The following is a 21,571-nucleotide window of genomic DNA, read 5'->3' as shown; positions in this document are numbered from 1 at the left end:
TCACATATTTGCTGCACAAATCACTCTCTCACCTAGATGGGGTCAGTTGTGCTGTGAGGATTACATTCCTTGACTTCTCTAGTGCCTTTAACACCATCCAGCCCAAGATCTTAAGGCACAAACTAACGGAGATGGGAGTAGACTCTCACATGGTGGATTGGATAGTGGACTACTTGACAGATAGACCTCAATATGTGCGGTTGGGAGACTGTAGGTCTGACACGGTGGTCAGCAGCACAGGAGCGCCGCAGGGAACCGTACTCTCTCCGGTCCTGTTCACCCTGTACACATCAGACTTCCGATATAACTCGGAGTCCTGCCATGTGCAGAAGTTCGCTGATGACACGGCCATAGTGGGGTGTGTCAGGAATGGACAGGAGGAGGAGTATAGGAAACTGATACAGGACTTTGTGATATGGTGCAACTCAAACTACCTGTGTCTCAATATCACCAAGACCAAGGAGATGGTGGTGGACTTTAGGAGATCTAGGCCTCATATGGAGCCAGTGATCATTAATGGAGAATGTGTGGAGCAGGTTAAGACCTACAAGTATCTGGGAGTACAGTTAGACGAGAAGCTAGACTGGACTGCCAACACAGATGCCTTGTGCAGGAAGGCACAGAGTCGACTGTACTTCCTTAGAAGGTTGGCGTCATTCAATGTCTGTAGTGAGATGCTGAAGATGTTCTATAGGTCAGTTGTGGAGAGCACCCTCTTCTTTGTGGTGGCGTGTTGGGGAGGAAGCATTAAGAAGAGGGACGCCTCACGTCTTAATAAGCTGGTAAGGAAGGCGGGCTCTGTCGTGGGCAAAGTACTGGAGAGTTTAACATCGGTAGCTGAGCGAAGGGCGCTGAGTAGGCTACGGTCAATTATGGAAAACTCTGAACATCCTCTACATAGCACCATCCAGAGACAGAGAAGCAGTTTCAGCGACAGGTTACTATCGATGCAATGCTCCTCAGACAGGATGAAGAGGTCAATACTCCCCAATGCCATTCGGCTTTACAATTCAACCGCCAGGACTTAAGAACTTTTTAAAAGCTATTATTAATGCTTTTTGAGATAGTGATTTAGTTGCATATCATATTTTTTACTGAGTTAAGTATTGTATGTAATTAGTTTTGCTACAACAAGTGTATGGGACATTGGAAAAAAAGTTGAATTTCCCCATGGGGATGAATAAAGTATCTATCTATCTATCAGAAGCCCATGGAAGAAAGGGAAGGGGGAGGAGCACCAGAGGAAGGTGATGGGAGGGTAAGGAGATAAGGTGTGAGCAGGAAACAGGAATGGGAATGGTGAAGGAAAAGGTGAGGGGGCAAATACTGTAAGTTCCAAAAACGATATTCATGCCATCAGGGTGGAGGCTACCCAGACAGAATATAAGGTGTTGCTTCTCTAACCTGAGTGTGGCTTCATCACGGCAGTAGAGGAGGCCATGGACTGACATGTCTGAATGGGAATGGGAAGTAGAACTGAAATGGGTGGCTACCGGGTGATCCCAGCTTTTCTGGCGGAAGGAGTGTAGATGCTCGGCGAAGCAGTCTCTCAGTCTACATCATGTTTCACTGATATACAGGAGGCCACACTGGAATCACCGGATACAGTAGATGACCCCTACAGACTCACAGGTGAAGTGTTGCCTCACCTGGAAGGACTATTTGGGGCCCTGAATGGTAGGGAGGGAGAAAGTGTAGGGGCAGGTGTGGTACTTGTTTTGCTTGAAAAGATAAAGTGCCAGGAGGGAGATCAGTGGGGAGGGATGAATGAATGGACAAGGGAGTCACATAGAGAGCAATCCCTGCGGAAAGGGGGAGGAGGGAAAGACGTACCTGGTGGTGGAATACAGCTGCATATCAGTTTCTGTGGGAGATTAGGTACTATTTTTAAAGAATACATAACTGAGAATGGTGGAGCTAGGAATAACACCCAAATTTATAGGAGAAAGGTAAATTTCTAGAACACAGTATCGTTGAAAAGAATGCACCAGTGGATTTAAAAATAGACTAATCTACAACTGGCTATGAAGTGAGGAGATGTCTGGAGCTGATTTAAACAAAAAATCTTTACTGGCTGTAAGTGAGGTGCCAGTTGACAGCAAACATACTTTTATTCAAGATGGGCAGCAGAGGCAACGAGCTAGTACAGGGTTTTGGATGTGACATCAGTGGTAGGGTAACTGCTAGAATAAATTCTGGACAAGATTAATTTACATTTGGTGTTGGAGTTGGGGTTAGCATCCTCTCTAACAAAAATAATTTTTTTTTGAAAAGGAGATAAGCAAAGATTTTAAAGAGGGCATTGAGGTTGTGGTTTAAGTGTGAATGTGTGTAGTCCTTCCCATCATATTGGGTGAGACAAGAACTAGTGATCATAGGTTTAGGGTAAAAGGTGAAATACTTGAGGGGAATTTGAGTTACAGAGGGTGGTGTGAGTTGGTTCAGTTGTCACATTTTGGTTTAACTAGGTGCATGGAGAGCAGTAAGGAGGGCTATGGCCCACGTGCAGGTAGATGGAAGAGCAGGTTGGCCCATGAGTCAAAGGGCTTGTGTCCTGTACTGGTCTATGACTACAATCCCACACCTGAATAACTTGTATCATAATTTATTTCCTGCAGCAAAATGAATTCACTGACTGTACTTAACACCACTTTATTAAGTGTTCCAGGGAGCATGAATCAAAGCATTAAAACACTACATGCTTAAGTTCCAGCCAAGGAGTGAGGGTTGAGAGAATCTGTGTCTAACTTAACACATGGAGCACAAAAAATTGATCTTTCCCATTTCTTATGAGCTGCTTCCCACTAAAGGCCAACATAAATGAGGAAATCAGCAATCTGAGAAAGTGTCACAATCAAGATCTCAAACTCAGTACAAAGTATCAATGATCCCATCCTTCTGTACACTGCAATCATGGGCTACTGAAAGCAGGCACTTCAAAGCACTAGAGGTACCACTAATTCTGGTAAGTAAACAAATACTCAAGAACAAAAATTATGAGAAGGATCTACAGAATGCATAAAAATTCTGAGGACGAGTACAGAAAGGGCAAGAATGGAATAACAGTACAGGTGGACCTTGAAAGCTCAAACATCAGGTTTAATTTATCACATGTACATTAAAACATAGTGAAATGTGCCATTTGTTTTACCAACCAACACGGCCCAAGGATTCTCTGGGGACAGTCCACAGGTGTTGGCACACATTCCAGTGGTGCCCACCATGTTCACAGAACACAACAAAGACAGCAGAACAAGTCCAGTTCCTCTTTTGCACCCACCCACGCAGACACAAAGAGTCCTCCACCCCATTTAGGCCATCCTCCACCTCCAGCAGACTGAAGACATTGGGGCCTTTGACTTCTCCGGTGGACTTGCCAATCCTAGGCTCCGGCCATTGGACCTCAACTTCTGATTGACATTTGGGCTTTGATCTTCGGTATTGATTCCTGGACTTGTGGATGACAACAGATGCGGACTGCAGACTTCAGGTGTTAAACTCTGAACTTGCCAATGATGGGACCACGAACATGGGACCTTGAACTACCGTCTTGCTGACTTGTAGGGGATCAGCAGCCCAAATGCCCACTACTCACGCAGAACTCTGATCCATGAACCCACTCATGACTCACTGATCTGGGAGTCCACCAGCTCTCATCTTCACCAGTCTGCCAGCCAGACATCTGACCACTTATGTCCTTTGAATGCAGAGCAGAGTTCTTGAATCTAGCCTGATCTCCAGCTCCCCCACATCTCTGACCCTAAATCCTAACCTGACCGCTAACTCCTGTCCCCAAACATTCCATACAAACCTAAAAACCAACCAAGTCTGAGCTATAACCTTGAGAGAGACCGCAGCCTTCGCCTGCTCAGCAAGTACAAAGGAGGAAACAAGACTGAGCAACTAGATTTGGCAACTTTGCAGAAAAATAATGAACTAATGATGATGAAACAGTAAAGTTCAGAGGTTGAAACCAAAGATAAAACAAAACATCCAATTTTAGTATGATCAGCCTTCAACTTCACTGAGGTGGGCATTTAAAAAATAATTCCTAGTTAACTGCATTAGCAAGAAACATTGACAATTCCGCATAACCAAATGGTTCACCAAAACTCTGTCCAAGGCCACATGTGAAATCTTAAATGAACAGAAGGGTGAATTAAAAAAAATCAGATGGAATATTTTTTCCTTACTAGTTAACAGAAACAATAATCTGTTGACTTGAGCTTTTTAAATGATCAGAAAATCACACATTTTCCAAACAGCTTTATTTACATTATTCCCACTCTCCAATTCTCCCTAAATTTATCTAGGATAAATGCATTAATAACTGAATTAAAACTGTAATAATCAACATTTAATACTGCAAAAAAAAATGTCATGTCCACATAAAGCTGAAAATCAAACCACCATTTTGTAAGGTATATGATGATGAAACAATTTGTCAGTGCCAATTCAACCTTGAAGGCAGATTATGGGAAGTTGCAATCCAATTACGTATGGCTTCCCTGTGCCCAACCCTGAGAAATAAAACGATCTACACTACAGATGGAAGGGAATAGTTGACCCTTGGTTCGCAATTAAAATTAATCCACCTAGAGTTGTGGGCTCAAATAGGCCTCATTAAGGAAAGTGATTAATTTGAATAGAAAGGGACAAAAAGAACCGTGTAGTTTGCCAGAATATTCTTAGCGGCGAGACGCTCTCCAAATCTTAAAGCTATCAAAAATTGTCACATTTCACACGAAAACTCAGCATGGGCCGAGTTCCTCTCTCAGACGTCGCCTCTTCGGATTGCTTTAAACTATGCAGCAGAAGCCACGAATCGAAGAAGTCACCGAAAGTGGAGCTGATTGACTTTGGAAACTGGGGATGTGGCCACGAAGCTTTTTACTGGCATCCGACCCAATCTGGCCGAATCCTTTCCGTTTCTCAGTTAATCGCCAAAACGATTGCTCCCAGAGGAAGCAATAAACACAGTCAACTCCACTATCACCATTTCTTTCGCACTCTTCCCCCCCCCCCCCCCCCCCAACAAATGAAAAGCCAACAAAAATAAAGCAAAACTAAACTTATACGCAGCCAACATTCCTTTTATAGCCCGACTAACCCTAACATTGTTGACGTGTATGGCGATTTCAGAGATTGGCAGTTTCCCTGTCCAATGAGGGACCAGTTTATGCCGGCGCCAGTTGCAATAAAAGAACGACGAGGCGGTTTAACAGCCAATGATTGTCGGCGTCGATCGGAAGGGGCGGGCCCTCGTGTCAGTTGATCCCGCAGCACGAACTGACGTAAATCAACACAAAGACACGTGGTGTTGGCCGCTGTCGGTCATTGGTGGGGAGTGGGTTTGCTGCTTGTGCGCTTACGGCGTGGAATCGGTGTGACACAATTACAACTTTCTGCTTTGAAGTTTTCTGTGTTTTTTTTGCTAATATCATTTAAATGCTATTTTAGTTTTTCTGAATAAATAAGGACTTCAACAGCGTGTGGTAGAAAGGAGCAAGAGCTTGAAGGATGTGAAAAACAAAAAAGTGCACGGAATTAATAAAGAATAATACAAAATAAATTGCAAACAGTTTTTTTTCATCTCTGTAAACCCATGAAATCCTGTGGAGTATCATTCGGTGATGAGGAAAAGAAAATGGCGGCGGGAAAACCGAGTGAAATTGAGGATGACTTTCCAACTCTGACGCCCCAGGAGAGAGACTCTATTGCAACTCTCGATAGGTTAGAAAATTCTGCAAGTTTTGTGTTGTGTTTTTGATTGAGTTTTAGTGTTTGTGCATAAATTAAATCCGATGTTAACGTATGTCATCTTGTCTGTCGCGTTCGCACAGCCGACTGTTTGGATTTCTGAAGGTTCATGAAGATGGCGCCAGAACGAAGGCCTTGTTAATAAAGGTAAGAGCTGAGCAACACTGTCTTTTTTTTAAATGTATGTTTGAATATATGTGTTGCAGTCGTAAACTTCTTCGCCCCCTTCTTTTGAACAATAAAACCAGTCTTAGAAGAAAACATCCCTACTTTCCATTGGACAGTATCATTTAATGTTGTCATATTTTTATATGTGTAAGATAACCTGAGAAGCAATGGTGCATATGAAAAGAGATGTTTGCAGATGTTGAACGTGTGGTGTGAGTGACAAGTCTTTTGTTTTAGGTGGTTATATTAAAATTGGCTACTCTTTCGGCCTCCCCCCTCCTCCTGTTTTGCCTTCCAAGTCTCTGGGCTCTGCTGTGGGTTTTGTGTTGTGCATCGGTTGAAGTTTCGCTCCGCGTTAAAAATGGCTGCTGATCTCCAAGATGGCGGGACAGGGAGGAGAGAGGAAAATAGTGAGACTGGAGAGGAAGGACAACAACAAACAAAAAGAAACTCGGGCTAATTTCATTCTTTCTTCACTTGCAATGTGCATTGTGTTGTGTATATGAATTATACCTACTGAGGTGCTGGAAATGGAGACGTTGATGGGATTGTTTGTGCGCTTTTAAGACAAATGCACAATGATTCTTTCACTCAACCTGTAGCACGAAACAGTAATTGGGAAACATAATTAAATGGCTGCAATCCCATAGAGGCTGTGTGATATTTCATTAAATAGATTTTGAGGAGGGTGTAAATTTGCTGAAATGAGACAGAACCACGTCTTCGAGAAAAACTTTCATATGGAATCGATATTTACATTGCAGTATAGGTCTTTCTTAAATTTGTACTGTAATAGAACATTTTTGTACGTATCGTACAAGTTTATGTACATTGAACAATTCTGGAGCGTCCGATCTCACTAGATTTTGATTTCCTACTCAATTCGTTGTTTTCAGCGAGGAAAATGCGGCGGTTTGTGTTTTTATTTAGGTGGGTTAAAATCTGAGCTTATGTAAGTGTTGTAATACTCGGTCCGACATGTTTCTACTGGTATTTACTTAAATTGACTCAAATTGCATTTTTTTTATTTGCTTGGTTCATGGTTTGCTCTAGTACATTTTTGTAACACGAGTATTTCTGAGAAAGTATGGTTATCGTTTGAAAATGAATGTCAAAATTTTATTTACTAATTGGGCATTCGTACTAAAGCCTTTAAAGTGTTCTTTCATTTAACCGCAGCGTACTATAAAGTCATAATTCATTAGTTTTAGGTTCTAAATCTCTTTCACATGTCACATAGGCAGTCTATAAGATGAAACACTTAACTACCAATTATATGATTATGAATAAGAAATAAGCTGTTTTATAGGCAACAAATATTAAGGTCTATTTGAGGATGTTGATATTGTATTTAATCGAAATTCAAACTGGAACTTTAAAAGTAATTGGATCGTTGCCGTTTCCTGATCTGTAGTGAGTTTGTTCTCCAGCATACAGAACCTCTCAGTACAGAATTCCAAAATGCATTTCTGTTAACAGAAAAGCTGTTAGGAATTAGTAATGTCACAATACAGCTTAGTAAACCACCTAATACTTGTAGACCATTAACTTCCAAATTTGAATTTGTATGAAACTCATTGCTAATGGTGCTTTGACTGTTCTTGGTGAGGGTTGACAAGGTTGGTCATGCTTTTAACATTTACCTGTGAATGGTGAGAATTGCACTGTATTGTTTTAATAGCTAAGCAGCTTTCTCACAACCTGGCTTGCAAGGAATAATCTGAGCAGTTGTATACCAGTAATAAATCAATGTCGAAAATATTGGGTGGTGGGGGAAGGCACATATTTCTGTATTAAAATGCTTTTTCGGAAAATTGTTAAATACTCATCTATGTTAAAAGCTTAAATAGTTAAATCTGCATTTATATGAAATCTATATGTAACATCCAGACTTATTGGAATTGGTTTAATATTGTCGCATTACCCAAGTGCAGCGTAAAGCTTGTCTTGCTTGCAGTTCATAAGGTCAATTCATTACATAGTGCATTGAGGTAGTACAAGGTAAAACAATAACAGAATGCAGGATAAAGTTGAACATTACAGCGAAAGTTCAGTGTAGGCAGACAGGTGCAAGATCATAACATGGTAGATTTGAGTTCAAGATCTAGATGGAAGAGGGTTCCTTAGTATGATACATTTTATTGTATGAGTGAACTTTTCAACAGTCTTATTATTGATAGTAGGATAGAACCTACCCTTTAGCCTGGTATTGTGTGCTTTCAGGCCTATGTATCTCTTGCCTGATGGGAGAGGGCACAGAAAAATGTCCAGGGGTAGGTAGGGTCTGTTGAGTGATACGCTGGGCTGTGTCCACAACTCTGCAGGTTCTCATGGTCATGGTCAGAATGGAGCCATGTTACATCCAGATGGGATGCACCCTATGGTGTAAATCTTGGTCTCTAATTTGAAGGTATCTGTAAAAATGTGTTTTTGGGAGTGCAAATTTATTTGACAATTGGTCAAATGAAGCAAGAGATCCTGAGATAAACAGGTCCCAAAAACACTTAATACCTAGTTCATTCCAATCTTTAAAGACTTTATCAGTCATGGAAGGGATAAAAAAAATAATTAAGGAGGATGGGAGATGATAATGAAAAATTCGCTAAACCAAAGAATTTCCTAAATTGAGCCCAAATCCTTAAAGTTTGCTTAACAATTATGTTATGTTATTTTATTTGCTGAAAAAGAGTATGATCCAAGAAGAGAGACAATAGAGGAATTTTTTACAGAATTAACTTATAAGGAGACCCCTGATGGGCAATCTTTACGATAAATATAATAGGACCAGAAAGTAATATTCCTTATATTGGCAGCCCAATAGTAAAACCTAAAATTGGGTAGGGCTAGTCCACCCATCTCTTTATTCCTTTGTAGGTAAACTTTACTTAAACGAGCTTGTTTATTATTCCAAATATAAGATGTTAAAATTGAATCTAAAGAATCAAAGTAGGTCTTAGGAATAAAAATAAGTAAGGCCTGAAAAAGATATAAAAATTTTGGTCTGAAGTTGAATAATGCTATATCTTCATGACTATGAATTATATTTAGTGTAGTCAAAACTATTCACTCAATTTATTTATAATGTCAGTCTTACAAGGCAGAAAGATCCTAGGTTTGATCATGAATTTGTGCAAACTGGGTAGGGGCTGATTGGGGTACACCAATTGCCCTTGCATTTGGAACATTATAGGAAGACTGAAGTTGTATATTTATAAAATTAACTATTGTAAATAACTCGATTGTTTCCTACTAAAGATCTTATCTTTGCGAAGTGCAGTAAACTTAAATAAAGTTTTTTTTTGTGTACTGTTGGTTCAGTTTGATGGAATATTTGCAACACCAAAGAGATGCAGAAAGTCAACTTTTATGTATGGAAAGATGGAAAGAGCATTGGATAGCTATAGGGGAAAGAAAACACATTCAAAAGTTGGTCATTATTTTAAAATATGTAGGCTAACTTGCTCATAAACACAGTAGCAAACACAACCTTAATAGTGCTAATCATTTATAGAAGCCTCATTTCCTTTTATAATTTAAAACCTCTATTGTGCATACACTAAAATTTGTATAATTAAAATCACCTAACTATTGAAGTAGTCCTTTTTTTTTTACAAATGAGAGCAATGGGTGATTTGTTTTCTGCAAGTTACTCAGTTCAGTACTTACTGAGTTTAGATCTTTCTAGTTAAAGGTAGAGCAGACAAAATGCTGATTAAATATGCAAGACTTTGTTGTGACGACTCATTGAGTATTTTTTAAACATTTGTAGAATTATATGATTTTATTTATATAAAATGAAGTACCATAATGATTAATTGCCTAATGTTTAGTCTTTTCATAATCACATACTCCTCTGAAATGATGGACATGCTCAATTCTACCCTGACATTAGTGGGACAAAATGGTACTTTTTTCATTGTGGAATTTCATGATCTTCCCCTCAGTACAAGACTGTTTAGAGCAAAATTGAATAATTTCCAGATAATTGCTGCACAGAACTTATGATTAGCTTGTTTCTTTTCAATGTATTAACAGTTGGTTGCTGCATGTATTCTTAAAAATTTGAAAAGAACAAGGTGGTTGAACATGTAACATTATTCATGACATGATATTACTCAGTATTTGAAAAATAGTTAATTCATTCCAATTCAGTTTATAATTTAAAACATCTGTATTGATTTTCATTTTAGATGCATATGCATTCTTGATTTCCAAATGCTAAGTTTGCATAGTGTGTAGTTTAATTATAGGTCAAAAGATTATTAATGTTATTTACTTTTGTTTCTGTAGTAAGAAATTATCTAAGTGATCAGCATTGTGAAATTATTAAGTCTTTAAAAGTTTACTTTCATAATACTGTGATAGGTCTTTCAAGTTATAATGCTGTAGCATAACTGTGGCCTGTGTGGATTCCAGTGCAATGCAGGACTGCAGCACCCCAATACATTTTGCAGAAATAGTTTAATTTTGAAATCTGATACTTTGCAGTTGGTTTGTTTTCCAAACTAAGGTTGCATGTCTTTTAGAGATGGCAGGGAAATGTTAAGATTTGTGAAGCCTGGGAATCTACAAGTAATAAGATATTCAGGAATAATAAACTATAGACTGATTTTTGACAGTTTAAAAAAAACATATTTTGGATCTGGAATGATTTGATTCCCTTATTTATCATTTCTCTTCCCCCCCCCCCCCCAAAGTAATTGTTTACATTAAATATTTCCCCTGAAAAAATGTTTTTACTGTTATTTCTCACTAACATCTGAATTATTGTTTTGCTTTTCTTAAAATAATTAGATATTTACCCTACATTGCCACAGTGATTACACTTTCAAAAGAAGCATTAGTAGCATTTTTATGACGTCATGAGATTACGATATTTTAAATGTTCCTTTGGCTTTCCAAATTTTCATTTGCTGTTTCTTTTGAACATACTGACATACATGTTCTTGTTCTTGTTTTGTTCATACATGTTCTTGTTTTGCTTTAAATATGCTTCTATTGGGATCTTTTATTCATTGCCAGTTACCCGAAGATGTAATGTGGACCTGATTTTATGACGGTTTGCAGCCCACCCAGTGAAGATGCTGTTGTATATTGAAAAGGAAGTTCCATGGTTTTGATTCATTGCTTAAGTACACTCAGTGACCACTCTATCAAGTACATTCTGTACCTTATAAAGCGGCCACTGAGTGTATGTTCTAGTACTGTTGCTGTAGCCCATTCACTTAAAGGTTTGATGTATTATGCATTTAGAGATGCTCTTTTGCATGCACAGTTGTAATGCGTCTTTAGTTGAGTTACTGTTGCTTTTCAGTCAGGTTGAACCAGTCTGGCCATTCTCCTCTGACCTCTTGTTAACAAGGCACTTTCACCCACAGAACTGCTGCTCACTGGATGCTATTTGTTTTATTCCTCCTGATTATTGACTTAAGGAGCAGGAAACCAGAGGTCCATGAGACAGTTCTCATCCAGGGATCAGAGGTGGAGAGGGCTAGCATCTTTAAAATTCCTCAGTGCCATCATACAAGAGGATCTGTCCTGTGTCCAGCACCAAGTGCCATTACGAAGGAAGCATGGCAGCACCTCTACTTAGTTTATGAAGAACCGGCACGTCATTTAAAACTCAGACAAACTGCTATAGGTGTGTGGTGGAGAGCATGTTGAGTTGTATATGGTGACATTTATGTATTTTGATAATAAATTTACTTTGAACACCTATCATATGCCCACATTCCTTCAACTGATTCTCTTTCCTTACTATTCTCATCTGTTCACCCACCTTTTATTTAGTTCCAAGCTTCACCTTCCTTTCTGCTCAGAATCTGTCATCTGCTGCTCTTTGTCACCTCCATGATCACCTCCCAGCTTCTTTTGCTTTGCCCACTCTCACTTCCTTCACCTGCCTTTCATTTCTCCTCACCTGGATCCACCAATCACTTGCTAGCTCTTGCTCCATGCTTTCCAATCATTTTCAAATTGGACATCGACCCTCTCTTTTTCAGTTTTGATGAAGGATCTTGACTCAATGCCAACTGTCATTTTCCCTCCACAGAAGCTGCCTGACCTGCTGCGTCCCTGCAACGTTTGTTTAGGTGCATCAGTAAGCTGTTTGTTGGTTGATAATTTACAGTACCATTGATGTCATCCTTGGTTATTGTGCTGATGTTTGAGAACAGACTGACTGATAATTACTCTGATTTGGATTGGTGTAAGCTTTTGTAGACAGAGAGTAATTTGGACAGGTATCATATATGTCTGCATATATTACAGCTTTGGCACATTAAACAGGTCTTTTAGAGTCGTAGAAAAGCACAGCTCAGAAGCAGGCTCCTTAGCCCATCTAGTCCGTGCCAAACTTCTTAAACTGCCTACTCCTATCGATCTGTACTGGGACCATAGCCCTCCATACCCCTGCCGTCCACCTATCTTAAACTTTGAAATTGAGCTCACAGGCAACTCTTGTGCTGGCAGTTCATTCCACAACTTCACATGCTTCTGAGTGAAGGTGGTTCCTCTCATGTTCCCCTTAAACTTTTCACCCCCCCACCCCTAACCCATGACTTCTAGTTGTAGTCCCACCCAACCTCTGTGAAAGAAGCCTGCTTATATCTATCCTATATATATCACTCACAATTTTGTATACCTCTATCAAATGTCCTCTTGATCATCTACGTTCAAAGGGTCACCTAAAGTCCTAACCTATTCAATGTTTCCTTATAACTCAAGTTCTCCAGACCTGGAAACATCCTTGTAAATTTTCCCTGTAATCTTTCAACTTTATTTACACCTTTGCTGTATGTAGGTGACCAAAACTGCACGCACTACTCCAAATTAGGCCTCACCAATGTTTTTTACAAATTCAACATAACATAAATTAGTACGTTGACTTATGAAGGCCAGTGTGCCAGAATGTTTCTTTACGGCTCTATCTACCTGTGATACCACTTTCAATGAATTATGGACCTATATTCCCAGATCCCTTTGTTCTTCAGCACTCCTCAGTGCCCTACCTTTCAGATCTACCCTGGTTGGTTCTACCAAAGTGTGACACCTCACACTTGTCTGCATTAAATTCCAGCTGCCATTTTTCCATCTGGTTCAGATACCACTACAAGCTCTGATAGTCTCCCTACACCTCCTGTCTTGGTGTGATCCTTATTTTCAGACATGCTTGGTGCTGCTTTGCTCTTTGACTTCCGCTGAAGCAGGATTGACCATCTGGCTTTAATGGTAGAATGAGGGACATGCTTCGCCTCAAATATCATAGATTTTGATGTAATGCAGTTCTATTGATAGCATGTAGCAGTGCCTATGTACTATGAGAATTGCATTTTATTGTGAGCTATATGAGTTTATGCTATATGAGCTAGATGTATAGAAAATCTAACGGCTCAAAACCAGGTACAAAACCCCTCCAAGAGGCTTAGTCTTGAGCTGCTGGATTGCTATGGATCCAGCTTGTATAGCATGGTAGTGCCACAAGATGATGGAGAATGTCCTTGCTATGGAAAAAAGGACTTTGACCACGGCACAGTCCTTGTAAGACACTTCTGTCAGTATCTTAATGTTGTTTTTGCATGAACTAGATAATTGAAAATAAAGGCCACTGCATTCATTTCTCCATTTATTTATTTAGCCATCAATTTGAGACAATTTCTAGCATCCATATGTCCCAGGCCTTATTCTGTTAGGTCAAAGGGTAGTGTCCTTGAGGATATTCTGGAGTCTCTCCAATGGGTAGCCAGATCTGCCCAATGCATCACCCACAACAGCCTATGTGCCATCAAAAACATCTATGCTGAAAGGTGATGGGAAAAGTGCCATCGTGAATGATCCCACCCACCCTGCTCATGGACTCTTTGTCCCATTCCAGTCTGGGAGGAGGCTACGTAGGATCCAATGCAGGACCACCAGACTCAAAAAAAGTTACTTTCCCCAAGCAGTAAGGCTGATCAACACCCTCCACTCATTAACCCACACCTCCACACCTCCATTCACTACTACTTTATTATTTCCTGTCAGAGTCACCTTATGTACAGACATTCTTGTGTCTAGCGGCACTTTTATGCAATCAATCTATGTGTATAAGCTATCTTGCGTATTTCTATTTTTTATAATTCTGTTCATTTTTTTTGTTCCGCATCGGATCCGGAGTAACAATTAGTTTGTTTTCCTTTACACTTGTCTACTGGAAATTACATTAAACAACTTGGATCTTGAATGTAATGATGAACCTGGAAGCTTCCCATCCCCACTGAAGTATTCACTGTGCGTTTGTACTCATTCCTTAGTTGAGGAAAAATGATAGATGCTAATTAAAACCATTCTTTGTCAGTATTTGATGCTGTGCCATGATTTGGAGTTGGTAATAAAAAATCCCAGGCTCATTCTGTCTTTATATCACTGTGGTGCCACCTCTTGTGCCTTGCTGGTGTGAAAGGATGTACTTGATGGTTATGTTGGTATAGTCTGGAACTTTGAGTGAAATGTATGATTCTTTGAGCTTGATTATTAAGATACTAGCCAGTCCTTGCAATCTGCGCATATTTTCCTGGTGTTTGCAGGAAATTTCAAGATTGAAATTGAATCAGTGTCTCAATTGAAGATAGGTCCTTCAGAGTTTTTCTTTCCCCCTTGTTATTGTTTAGAACATAGAACAGTATAACATAAGCACCAACCCTTCAGCTCACAAAGTACTGAACTAGTTAAGTTAGCAATCGAATGCCCAACTAAACTAATCCCTTCGGCCTACACAATGTCTGTATCCTATACATCTATGTGCCAGTACCACACCAGGCAATGCATTCTAGGCACTCAGTGCTATGTGTAAAATTAAAAAAGAAAACCACTTGTCCTACACAACTCCTTTGAACTTGCACCTTCTCGCCTGCAATGCATGCCACACCCACATTGCTGGAGGAACTCAGCAAGCCAGATGGCATTGAGGGAGGGAAATGAACAATTGATATTTTGGGCTGAGATCATTCATCAACAGTGGAAAGGAAGAGAGGGGTAAAGGGAATAATGTGAGTAGCTGGAAAGTGAAGAGGCAAAGGGCTGAAGAAGGATTTTGATAGAGGACAGTAATAATGTAATGGAGGGAGAGGCGAGGAACCACAGGGAGTGATGGACAGGTTGTGAGGATGGGATGAGGAAGAGAAGATGGGCATCTACAGCAAAAAGGGAAAACAAAAGTGGGGGGGGGGGGAGGAAAACAGGGGATTACTTACCAGAAGTTAGGGAATTAGGTGTTGTCGTCTGGTATTAGAGAATTCAACCCTGGGGAAATAGATTCCTGCTGTCTGCACTATCTGCGGTTGCAAGAAAAAGTTTGAGCCCTTTGCAATAACCTGGTTTTCTGCATTAATTACTCAAAATGTGGTCTAATCTTCATTGAATTCACAATAATAGACAAACACAATCTGTCTAAACTAATAACACACAAACAGTTGTACTTTTCATGTCTTTATTGAACATGTTGTTTAATTATTTACAGTCCAGGCTGGAAAAAGTATGTGAATCCTTCTATTTAATAACTGGTAGAACCTCTTTCAGCAAAAATAATCTCCACCAATTGTTTCCTGTAGCTGCTGATCAGACTTGCACAATGGTGAGGAGGAATTTTAGATAATTCTTCCATACAAAACTGTTTCAATTCATCAATATTTCTGGGATACCTTGTATGAACAGCCCTCTTCTGGTCATACCACAGCATCTCAATTGGGTTAAGATCTGGGCTCTGACTTGGCCATTCCAAAACTCAAATTTTGTTCTTTTCAAACCATTTTATTGTTGATTTACTGTTGTGTTTCAGATTATTGACTTGTTGCATCATCCAACTTCTATTAAGCTTCAGGTGTCAGACTGCCACCTCGACATTTTCCTGTAAAAATGTCTTGATACAGTTTTGAATTCATTGTTCCCCTCAGTGATTGTAAGCTGTCCAGGCCTTAAGGCAACAAAGCGGCCCCAAACTGTAATGCTCCTTCCACCATGCTTCCCAGTTGGGATGAGGTTTTGGTGTTGGTGTGCAATGCCCTTTTCCCTCCACACATAGTGCTCTGCATTTCTGCCAATTGTTTCAACTTTTGTCTCATCTGTTCATAGAATGTTGTTCCAGAAGTGTTGTGGAACACCCAGGTGGTATTTTACAATCTTGAGACGTGCAGCAATGTTTTTGGAGAGCAGTGGTTTCCTCTACAGTGTCCTTCCATGAACAGTATTCTTGTTCAGTGTTTTTCTTATAGTGGACACATGAATAGAGACTTTTTTAGCAAGTTCTAGAGATCTCAGCAGGGAGATTAGCAAAAGTACTGAATTTCCTCCATTTGTAGACTTTTTCTCTTGCTGTGGACTGATGAACACTCGGGTCTTTAGAAATGTTTTTGTAGCCTATTCCAGCTTCACACATCTCAACAATTCTTCTAAGGTCCTCTGAAAGTTTTGATTGAGGCATGGTGCACATAAACAGATCTTTCTTGAGAAGAGCAGGCTCTGTTAGTAACTTGATTTTCTTTTTATAGAACAAGGCATCTCTACAACCCACACCTCCAATCTCATCTCATTGACTGGAGCATCTGATTCCAATTAGCTTTTGTAGAAGGCATTACCCCAGAGGTTCACATTCTTTTTTGAACATAGACTGTGATTGTTTAGATGGTGTACTCAGTATTGATGTGAAGTAGTACAATTGTATGTGTGCTATTAGTTTAGGCAGATTGTGTTTGTCTATTATTGTGACTTGAATGAAGATCAGACCACATTTTTATAAGTAATCAATGCCATAAACCAGGTAATTGCAAATGGTTTGCACACATTTTTTTTTTGCAACTGTATGCCTCTCAATATATAATAAACCTCCTCTGTCAAAATCTCCTCTCAGCCTCTGCCATTCCAGAGATAACAATGTTAGTTTGTCCTATCTCTCCTTTAATTCAGACAGGCAGCATCCTTGTAAACCTTGTCTGCACCCTCTCCAAAGCTTCAAAATCCTTTCTATAATGGGACAGTCAGAACTGAATGTAATATACCAGATGTGGCTCAACTACAGTTCTATAAATTTGCAACAGAGTTTCCTGACTTTTGAACTCAAAGCCTTAGCAAGCATGCTGTATGCTGCTTTCAGGAGCTTTGAACTTGGACCCCCAAGATCCCTATGCTTATCAACACTATTGAGGGTTTTGCAATTAACAGTGAACTCTCTCCTTATGTTTGATCTCCCAAAGTGCAACACCTCAGTTGGCTGGGTTAAACTCTCATCTGCCATTTTCTTCCCATATCTGCAACTGTTCTATATCCTGCTGTATTCTTTGCCAGTCTTCTATACTATCCACAATACAATGAGTATTCATTTCATTTGAATGCTCACTAACCCACTTATCTATGTTTTCATCCAGGTCATTTACATATATCACTTGCAACAGATGTCCCTGTCATTGTAAATCCCTGCATAACAGCATTGGTCACAGACTATGAGCCAGAATGTCCCATCAACCACTATCCACTGTCTTCTATGGGCAAGTCGATTCTTAATCCAAACATTAAATTCACCGTGGATCCCATGTATCTTAAAAACTTTTGATGAGCCTCCCATATGGGCCCTTATCAAATGCCTTACTAAAATACATGTAGACCAAATCCACAGCTCTACCTTTATCAATCACTCTGGTACTTCCTCAGAAACTCAGTCACAACTTGCCCTGTATAAAGCCATGTTGGATGTCCTTATTTAGGCCAAAGTTTTCCAGTTGCTCATAAAGCCTAACCCAAAGAATCCTCTCCAGTAACTTCCCTACCATTAGCATGAGATTTACTGATCTATAGCTTCCAGTATTACCCCTACTTGCCTTCTTGAATAATGGAATAACATTAGCTTCTTGCCAGTTCTCTGGGGCCCTTGCCTGTGGTTGGAGAGGACAAGATGATGTTGGCCAAGGCCCTAGAAAGCTTGTTATATACCTGGGGTAAAACAAATTAATCCCTGGGGATTTGTCTATCTTAATATTCTTTAAGGTCCAATACTATCTCCTCCTTTATCTCAAAATGCCCTAGCAACATTCTCTCTATCCACATGCATCTTCTAGGTAAATGCTAATGCAAAGTAATCATTTAGGATCTCACCTACATCCTCTACTTCCAGGCACACGTTCCCTCGTTTCTCCTAGAGTGGTCGTACCTGCTCCCTAGTTATCATCTTGCTGGTGATGTATGGATAGAATGCCTTAATGGTCCCTTCTGACTTTTCAAGTTCTTTTCTGCTTTCTTTATACAGTCAATCCCCGAGTTATGAGCGTCCGACTTATGGACAACTCATACTTAAGAACGGAGGGAGGAGACCGCTGTCCGCCATTTTAAGTCAGATCATAACGCCATCCGCCATTTTAAGTCGTTGCTGTTAACACTGTGTTGAGCGTGTAACCTTGTATTTGGCTTAAATATTTCTTAGCAAGATTTGCCTTGATCTCCCTTTTCCAGTCAGCACCACCCCCACTTGTCCCATTTAACCTGTCTCAGTGTGGGTAGACTTTAGGACCTGGAGCAGCACAAGACCCGCTGCCTGTGGCCGCTGCTGTATTTCTTTTATTAAGTGCGATCGTGAACAGCAGCCAAATCAGAAATGCTGATCAATTCAACTAGTTCCTAAAGAGAACTCTGAAAGGCCAATCAGACGGGTTCACTGCTGCTCAATGATAGAACATAAAATCCGCAGTTTTCTGTTCCATTGACGGAAAATGATCGCGATTGAAAATAAAGTGGAAATAATAAAGAGATTGGAAAGAGGTGAAATGCCATTGGTCATTGGAAAAGCGGTAGGTTACAGTCGGTCAACGATCGGAACAACTTTAAAGGATACAGGTAAAGGATAAAGTGAGAATAATGGAGCATGTGAAAGGCCCTGTCCCGATGAAAGCTACAATTATTACTAAGCAACTCAGTGGTTTAATTATTGGAATATATACGTTTCTTAAGTGTTTTATATGCATAGGTAAAATATATACCATATACTAAGACAAACGTTTGACTAACTGACGCTGAGTAATACCAGATGTACCTTTTCTGACTTATGTACAAATCCGACTTAAAGACGGACTCAGGAACGCAACTCGTTTGTAACCTGGGGACTGCCTATAATCCTCGAGGGCACTATTTAAGTTCAACTTTCTGAACCTTGTATACGTTTCCTTACTCGTCAAAAAAATTCACCACCTCTCTCGACAGTCAACCTTCCAATCTTTGTCCTTACTGGAACATACCTGTCCTCTACTCTGTGCAGTTGGTCTTTAAGCATACTCCATGTGTCAGATGTAGACTTGCCTAAAAACAGCTATTCCCAATTAACTCTCTCTAGTTCCTGCCTAATAGTCTTGTTGTTTGTTCTACTCAATTTTAATACTCTCCTGCAAGAAACATACTTCTTCAAAAGCTATCTTAAAACTAAAGTTGTGATCACTGTTATGAGGCTGGACTCCTATACTGGACTGTCTGGGCATTTTTCTGGTGTCTAGAATCAATTGATTTTGGCCTTGAATGTATCTCTTATAGGGATTCTAAAGATGTGAAATGCTTTTCCATAAAGACATTTCTTCTTTTTAAAAATTAACTTTGGTCGTAGTGAAGAGTAGGCCTCAAGCTGTGGCGTTGCCTGTTTGCAGCTGCCCAAGGGAGCAGTGGAGATGGTGTGGTGTGATGTACATACTGGAGTCAGTGCTGCCCTCCAGTGTTTGCTTAGCAGAAGACAAGATGTATTGTGTTCAACTGCAGACTTCTGCAATATTCATGGACTTAGGGATTTGGACTTTTTTTTTGAATTGTACTTTATGTCAGTTGTGGAGAGCGCCCTCTTCTTTGTGGTGGCGTGTTGGGGAGGCAGCATTAAGAAGAGGGACGCCTCACGTCTTAATAAGCTGGTAAGGAAGGCGGGCTCTGTCGTGGGCAAAGTATTGGAGAGTATAACATCGGTAGCTGAGCGAAGGGTGCTGAGTAGGCTACGGTCAATTATGGATAACTCTGAACATCCTCTACATAGCACCATCCAGAGACAGAGAAGCAGTTTCAGTGACAGGTTGCTATCGATGCAATGCTCCTCAGACAGGATGAAGAGGTCAATACTCCCCAATGCCATTAGGCTTTACAATTCAACCGCCAGGAGTAAGATATGTTAAAGTGCCGGGGTTGATTGTATTTAATGTATTTAAGTAAACTACTTAAGAACTTTTTAAAAGCTATTATTAATGCTTTTTGAGAGAGTGATTTAGAGGCATATCATATTTTTACTGAGTTAAGTATTGTATGTAATTAGTTTTGCTACAACAAGTGTATGGGACATTGGAAAAAATGTTGAATTTCCCCATGGGGATGAATAAAGTATCTATCTATCTATCTATCTATCTATGTGCTATGTGTGCCTTGTGCTGTGTATGACAGTTAGTTCTGTGTTTTGTACCTTGACCCCGAAGAAACTCTTTCATTTGGATACACGGGTATTCATGTGTGGTTGACAATTAAACTTGAACTTCGTCATGAGGCCGTGCCACCCTTGTTCTAAGTTCTCTGGCTGGAGGGAATAGCCAGCATTAATCCTGTTAGATTTTCTGGGAAATTTGTATCCCTCAATGAGATTTTTTCTAAATTCGCTGAAAGCGGAGAATTTACTTAATCTCCACTTGAAAAGATAGCTCATTCCACGATTTAATCTACTAAATCTATGTTGTACTTGACACCAAAGCTCTGTAGAATTTCAAAAAGCTATCCTTCACTGTTATATCCACTAACTTGCTAAAAGATCTCATTACCATTTGCTTACACCAACTGGATGCTGAATCTAGATCTGTGTGAGAGTGTGAACCTTTGAATATAGCAGGTTTGTGTGCAAGTTTCATGTGGGCCAGTAAAAAGAAGGTCGGTTTAAGTGGAGCAGCCATTGTGGGAGCATAGAGAGCTAGTGGGGAGGTTTCAGTGAGAAGGGGCAGGGGGCAGAAGCAATTTTCTATCTACCTTGCGTAAGTAGGCCAGTTTAAGGCTTTGGCTTGAGAGTTTCTGTAGGGAAGTACAGGTGAATAGCAGGTTAGGTTCTTTTTATGGTAGTTACTAAACATGTGCTGTAGCTGTGTGGTGTGGAGCTGGCAGATACCTTTGTGGTTCCTGATGACCACATCTGCAGTAAGTGTTGGTTGCTTGAGGAATTCAGGATCAAAGATGATGATCTTGAATCTGAGCCTTAAACACTACAAAAGAAGGGTAGTGAATGCTGGACCCAAGCTGTTAAATTTCAGTGCATGCAGCACATGAAATAAGGTAGATGATCTTGTAGTGCATATAGAGATAAGCAGGCATTATGTTGTGGGCATCAACATAAGAAAGGTGTGTAATGCACTGTAAGGTTTCACTGCTAATGTAATGGCCTCTCTGTAATGTTTCACTGATAAGGTAATGGTTTCTCTGTAGCAGTAATGTTTGGGTTATTACGAGAGATAACGGGGGCTTTGGAATGTGCGCTATCCAATGAGAGGCATGTTGCTCTTTATTGTGGGGCTGGGAGCAGGGATTTTGTGGTCTTTTGTTGGCGAGAGATGAAGAGAGAAGACGCGAATGGAAAGAGTTGGTAGACCAGCGGACGGAGTAGACTCAGAGCGGGGGTCCGATG

General features: G+C 40.1%; 1 protein-coding gene across 2 annotated transcripts in view; it reads left to right on the top strand.

Annotated features, from left to right (window-relative positions):
• Positions 1-5,338: 5,338 nt before the first annotated feature.
• The window catches only part of kdm6a (lysine (K)-specific demethylase 6A), a 216,224-nt gene continuing 199,991 nt past the window's right edge, over positions 5,339-21,571 (top strand). For both annotated transcript variants that reach the window (XM_073045508.1, XM_073045507.1), the window contains exons 1-2: positions 5,339-5,733; positions 5,844-5,907. In XM_073045508.1, the coding sequence (XP_072901609.1) occupies positions 5,606-5,733; positions 5,844-5,907 (192 nt within the window). In that variant the 5' untranslated portion in view covers positions 5,339-5,605. The remainder of the gene's footprint in view (positions 5,734-5,843; positions 5,908-21,571) is intronic.

Source organism: Hemitrygon akajei, chromosome 5 (assembly GCF_048418815.1).
Source record: "Hemitrygon akajei chromosome 5, sHemAka1.3, whole genome shotgun sequence".
Lineage (NCBI taxonomy): Eukaryota > Metazoa > Chordata > Chondrichthyes > Myliobatiformes > Dasyatidae > Hemitrygon > Hemitrygon akajei.
Note: the sequence above shows the minus strand (reverse complement) of the source record. Positions and strands in the feature narration are given on the sequence as shown.